At 37.0% G+C, this 5874-nt stretch overlaps 1 protein-coding gene across 10 annotated transcripts in view; it reads left to right on the top strand.

Moving 5' to 3' along the window:
- The first annotated feature begins 489 nt into the window (after positions 1–489).
- The window catches only part of LOC109860178 (glutamate-gated chloride channel), a 50295-nt gene continuing 44910 nt past the window's right edge, over positions 490–5874 (top strand). For 2 of the 10 annotated variants that reach the window (XM_020439082.1, XM_020439083.1), the window contains exons 1-3: positions 525–556; positions 4647–4714; positions 5330–5445. In XM_020439082.1, the coding sequence (XP_020294671.1) occupies positions 4656–4714; positions 5330–5445 (175 nt within the window). In that variant the 5' untranslated portion in view covers positions 525–556; positions 4647–4655. Of the gene's footprint in view, positions 768–1000; positions 1124–3830; positions 4218–4646; positions 4715–4754; positions 4918–5329; positions 5446–5874 lie in introns of those variants that run through there. The other 8 variants (XM_020439092.1, XM_020439086.1, XM_020439087.1 and 5 more) reach the window with 8 other exon arrangements.

Raw genomic sequence — 5874 nt, 5'->3', positions numbered from 1 at the left:
TTTATTATATATATTTAATAAATATTTATTTATTAAATTATATATGTATGTGTGTATGTAATTTATATATATATATATATGTATATAATTTAATATATATAAATATATCTATTACATACATATGATAAATATATGTTATATATCTATAGTAGATTAAATGTCATTATTCATATATCATATCAACGATTGCTCGATAAAATCAGATATTCCTTTAGCGAAATAAGCGATGTCATGGCACACACGCGAATTGCGTGGAGTCACATAGAAACTAGTAGCGCCGACGTTGTTGTCGCTCTCAGCAGTGGTGGCGGCATCAGCGCAGGAAAAGTTCACGAGAGAGAAACGAAAGATGTATAGAAAATCTGGCGGCAGGCTAGGCGTCGCGGGGTAGTGAATGACGTCACGTTGCTAAAGCGACGCGGCAACGCGAGGCGTCTGCGTAGGTCGGTGGGTGTCTGGGGGTCCGGGATCAATAGCGCGCGCCAGCAACCAGGTAGTAGGTATGGGTGCATGTAGCTTTCTCCACGGTGGCAGTCCAGGAGACGAACCTCGCGAGGTAGGACACTTTACAAATCGAACAAGAGAGAGAAAGAAAGAGACAGAGATAGAGATAGAAAGAGAGAGAGAGAGAGAGAGAAATAGATAGATAGAGGGAGAGAAAAGTTCGGCGGCCTGTTAGTATCGTACCGAAGAAAAAGAGCGGCGCTATGCCAGTGAACGAACGTAGCAGCGGGCTGCCCAGCGTCTAGGACCATCATCCTCTCCAGGTAAGGATATAAAGCCAGCTGTGCCCAGATTTTCCAATCTTCGGCCTTTGCGCTCAAACGAAGAGTGCGCGCGAATCCTGTTTCGTGCGATTCAGTCTCAGTACGTGCGACTAACCAACGCTCCGGCGCGATCGACGTCCGTTTGAAAATTACGACGGGGAATCCCCGGGACTCGCGGAACTCTCAAGGGAGACTGAGAACGAGTTGTACAGCCGATCAGTAGGTCAATTGAGGCCGCGTGTAGATGTAAGTCAGAGAGCGGACAAGGGCAAACAAGTTTGCAATAAATAAGAACAATAAAGAAAGCTTGATGGGACAAGTGGATACGAAGGCTTAGATTGGCAGAAACATATTGAGTAAGTATACGTGTACATATACGCAGGTAGCTAGGCGGATGACATGGGATAGACGGGTAGAGGTTGATAGATGGACCGGCGGACCGATGGGCGGATCGACGGCAACGCCGAAACGGACGGGACTGACAGATAAATATGGGCAATTGGCAGAACGGAAAGACGGATTCGTAGATACGGACGTATCGAGATACACGAATAAACAGATTGATAGGTCAATCGTTCAACATTGTTGAAAATTGCACAATTAGAAAAATACATTCTTTCTTGCAAAATTTCGATTTATACTTTACACATTAGCTATATTTGAATATATTTTATAAATATATACATATATTTTTTTAAATTTTATTAATTTAAACAAGACAGAGAATTCTTTATGATCATCTCACTTCATCAATAATTAACTTTCTCAAGTAACGTTTAGATATGTATAGGTATTATAAAGAAATTAATCTGTAAAATTAAAATTAAAAAATGTAATAAAAGAATTTTATCATATATTTGTAGATTCTAACACGACTTATATTTATGTATATTCAGGAGTAATTTTCCAGAACTGTGTCTCTGTAAACATTATAATTTTTTAACACGCGTCTATACTTATTCCATCTTTCCGTCGGATTTTTTTAACTTAACGATAAGCGTGACGAGGATTTCGCTATTAAAGTTGCATCAAGATTGATAAATTGCAGGGAGAACACGCGTCACAAATATACGATGTCATCAAACTACGACGTAGACGCATTTTCGAGCGCTTTATTTATCTCTCTTTTTGTTCTATCAAATGACATTTTTTTGGTCAATCAATGACTGATCACTATGATGATCCATTTTTGTATGATAACCCAATTCGTCGCGGGCAAAATCTGTATTTATTTTACCCTATTAACACGCAATGATGATGATAGAGACACGCGTGCACGGTAAACGAACTCAAAGAGCATGTGTTGTAAATCGTTTCCCTGTCTTCTCACAGTAACTCGGCCGTACGCTCTTCTTCTTTGTTACCATTTGTCAGCTAGTATCTAAATTATGAGTTATGGTGTTTGTGTGATCTATTCACGTAGATTATGTGTGAGGAGTTTGTTAGGTTTTCAGAAAATTTGTTGTTTTTATAATATATTTGTGCATACATTTGTGTAGTGAATTTTATTTAAAAACTTTGTTTGTGTGTGTGTTTAATTCACATTTTATGTGAAAACTTTTTTCCTGAGAAATGAAGATGTTTATATAACATGAGCTAATCTATGTTATCGCAAGATTTTAAGAACCATAAATTATCAATTAATATTATGAATAAAGGTAGTCGTTATCTCGTTCAATAAACTGTTGATTTATTCACTAACGACATGTATTAGTGACATGAGCGTAATTCACAGAAGATTTCGCGCGACGATAAGTGTGCTCTCGTGTCTTCTCTGGTAACAACATTGACATTATTGACCAAAAAGGACTTCTTATTACATACTTACTCGCTCATTTAGTGTTGTATAAACTTTGTTATACGTAATTACATTTAATCATCCGAAGGCAAAGTATAGACTGTCCGTCAAAATCATTTTGACGTTAATATACTTTGTCGCATATATCGCATATGTTGATATTACCATATCTACGGCAAACGCGTGTTACATGCAATATATTTCACGAAAGATCGTGAAGTATCTTGAAACAACGGATATTAATGCAGCAAAGTTGTATGTGCAATCAAATGTTTGTATAAGAAAACTGCGGGTTTAAAGACGTTTAATCTTTCAATTTTCTCGGTTTTGAAACAGTTATATAGTTGGAAATATTTAGATCGAGGTCACTCTTTATTTAGACAAGATATCGTCGCATTTCATATGTACTTTTTATAAAAGTGCATATACAACTCAACTTTTTACAACTCAATATTTTACCAAAATTTCTATCAGTAATTATATGTTGCTAAAAAAATCACTCTCTCTCTCTCTCTCTCTCTCTCTCTCTCTCTCTCTCTCTCTCTCTCTCTTTCTCTCCTCTCTTTCTTTCTCTCTCTCCTCTCTTTCTCTCTCAGAGGATAAAAATTAGAACAGAATCTTTTAGGCGGTGTAGGTATTTTATATTATGCGTATATTTCAGAAGTGACAGTCGAGAAAAGAAGAGCAAGTAGGGCAAACCTAGCCTATTCGAATAGCTGATTAGTGTCTCTCAAGTATACCCGAAATCTGCAGATTTGTCTCGGTTTTGAACCCGCGAAATAGAGTTAGCTGTAACGCGGGTCGATCTCGGTCGCGGTACTCGAAACTTTTGGGTTACCCGATATTGCCAAGCGACGTCGTTGCTGGGCAACCCGCAATTATCTGCGCCGCGCAGTTATTAATCTGGACGTACCAGTCGCTCAAAATATACATTTCGTAAGGAGTAGGGTATGTGCATTCGAGTTCTAGTGTAGAGTTATATTTTTTGCGTACGGCACATATGTAAACAATGGGTGCGTTCAGACAACTCAACGGTTGAGAGATCATCACTTATGATAGGATTATTCTTCAAAATCTGCTGCGGTTCCAAAAGTATGATCCAATCAGAAGTGATTATTTCTCAACCGTTGTGCAACTGTTGAGTTGTCTGAACGCACCTAATGGTTTCTTAAAATTGCTTATCCTATCCATCAGAATTGTCCGATTTCTTTTGATGTAAATAGGTCAGGTGTGCGTATTTTGGCTCAGTTCCGAGAATGTGATAGAACCACTTCTACATGCTCGATTCACAAATCGAGGCACCCGTCCAGTTTGCTCGTCGTTGTTTAGTTGATGGATAAATCGTCTCTAAAACCGACTAAATAGATCTCGTCAGTTGCGAGTATCTCGATACAAATTCTCATCGTCAGTAAAACGCGAGTGGCAATCCAGTATAGCGCCGATTTCTCTCGTATTCTCGTCGCCTTTTACTCTCGTGAAACCGATCGTATGATACGTGTTTGTTTCTGCTTAGGGAAACTTCCCTTCGCGTAATCAATTTAATCTCTTACGAAACAGTAGATACTTTTGTGCGAAATACACGCAAAGGTTTTCGCCGCATTTTAATCCGCACATGTTGCCTTGATTCGATCTTGAGCAGTTGGTGAGATACGGTAAATGAAAGCATCGGCTTTGTACTTCTCGGGCTTCTTCGCGTGCTGTATTAAATATCCGCACGTATGACATCGTAATTGAGTCTCTTAGTTTGGAAACAACACTTACACTTGAATTTTTGAAATCTGACACTTATAATTAAACTATATCATTTTATTTGCTTTTGATGAATATTTTGAATTTTTCTTATATGTTTACCGAATTTTAAATAAAAACTTGTACGTATGTATGTATAAGTGATTTTTACCTTAAAAGTAATGTCGAAGACATATGGAAATAAAAATAAAACGAGCAAATCGCAAGAGAGTAATATGTAGATTGAATCGTGTGATACAAGTTTAATCATCACTAATGCGAAAAATTCTCATAGGGATTCGTTTCGCAAGAATTTTTGTCAAGGTATGTGAGTGCATTTTGTTCGGTTACAGGCCGGCGCAATGAGGCCTGGAGTACTACCGTTGTTGGTAATACTGGCAGTTCTGCTGCATCTATCGAGGTAGGTTTGTTTTAGTAAAACATAACTTGAAAAGTGTGTTTCACATTTTTGATGGCATCTGTTCTTATGCAAATTTTTGTTTTTTGTTAAAATGGTGAATTTTGCATAAATTATACCTATTAGTTGAATTTTTAAATTTAAGTTTGGATGTGGAATGACATCAAGACACGCAATCCCGCGAAAGAAAATCTGGCAATAGAAATGTAATGCTACGTATTATGACTCGTAAAAATGCATGTTATTGACTTACGCAGGTATCGTTATGGCGCATAAAGTTTATATGAAACTCTATGTATCCAACTTTACGTTCGCCATTTCATATGACAGATGTACGAGCGTCATATTTATGAAATTGGAGCAAGATTTATACAATAATTTTAAATATTTTCTGAAAATTATTAGCAAACATTCATTTTTTTCATGAGAAACTTTTCTCTTTAAAAGTTTTCTCTTTTAAAGATGTTTAAATATTTTTATGATTTTTTATCTTTGATAGCCATCACACTGGAATATTCACAAAATGGATATCCAGTTGTTTGCTGAATTTTTTTCCTTTCAAAAGTTACATTTTTTCATGATAATAACAATATTTTTTTAAATGTTTTTTTTTTTCAGATGCATGCAACAGCCGAAGGTGAACTTTCGGGAAAGAGAAAAGCAGGTGCTCGACAACATCTTAGGACCAGGTCGGTACGATGCACGCATCCGGCCAAGTGGGGAGAACGGAACAGGTGAATATAAAGATTTTTGTATGCGTTCTTATATATACATATATATATATATATGTGTGTGTATTGTATGTATATATACATATATATATATATATACACACACACACATATATATACATACATATATATACATACTCCTTCCATCCATCCTCACCATGTACCGTAAATTTTGTATATCGACACTTTGTGGCGAATCAGCCGAGAAATGTGAACGTAGGGTGGAGAAAAAGAAATAGGGAAAACAAGGCGCTGGAGAGAGATACGTGTACACACCTTGGCGAGAAGAGTTAAGTTTGTCAAGTGCGAAAAGGCGCGAGTGCAACACGATCTGCGCCGTCGTTAATGCGACGCAAGTCGCAATGAGCAAGCGTACGAGTCTATTGACAATGTGTTTTATATATATATGTAAACATATATATATATATATAT

The sequence above is a fragment of the Pseudomyrmex gracilis genome, unplaced genomic scaffold (genome assembly GCF_002006095.1).
Source record: "Pseudomyrmex gracilis isolate BER0280 unplaced genomic scaffold, ASM200609v1 scaffold_340, whole genome shotgun sequence".
Lineage (NCBI taxonomy): Eukaryota > Metazoa > Arthropoda > Insecta > Hymenoptera > Formicidae > Pseudomyrmex > Pseudomyrmex gracilis.
This window is presented reverse-complemented; position numbering and strand designations above follow the sequence as displayed.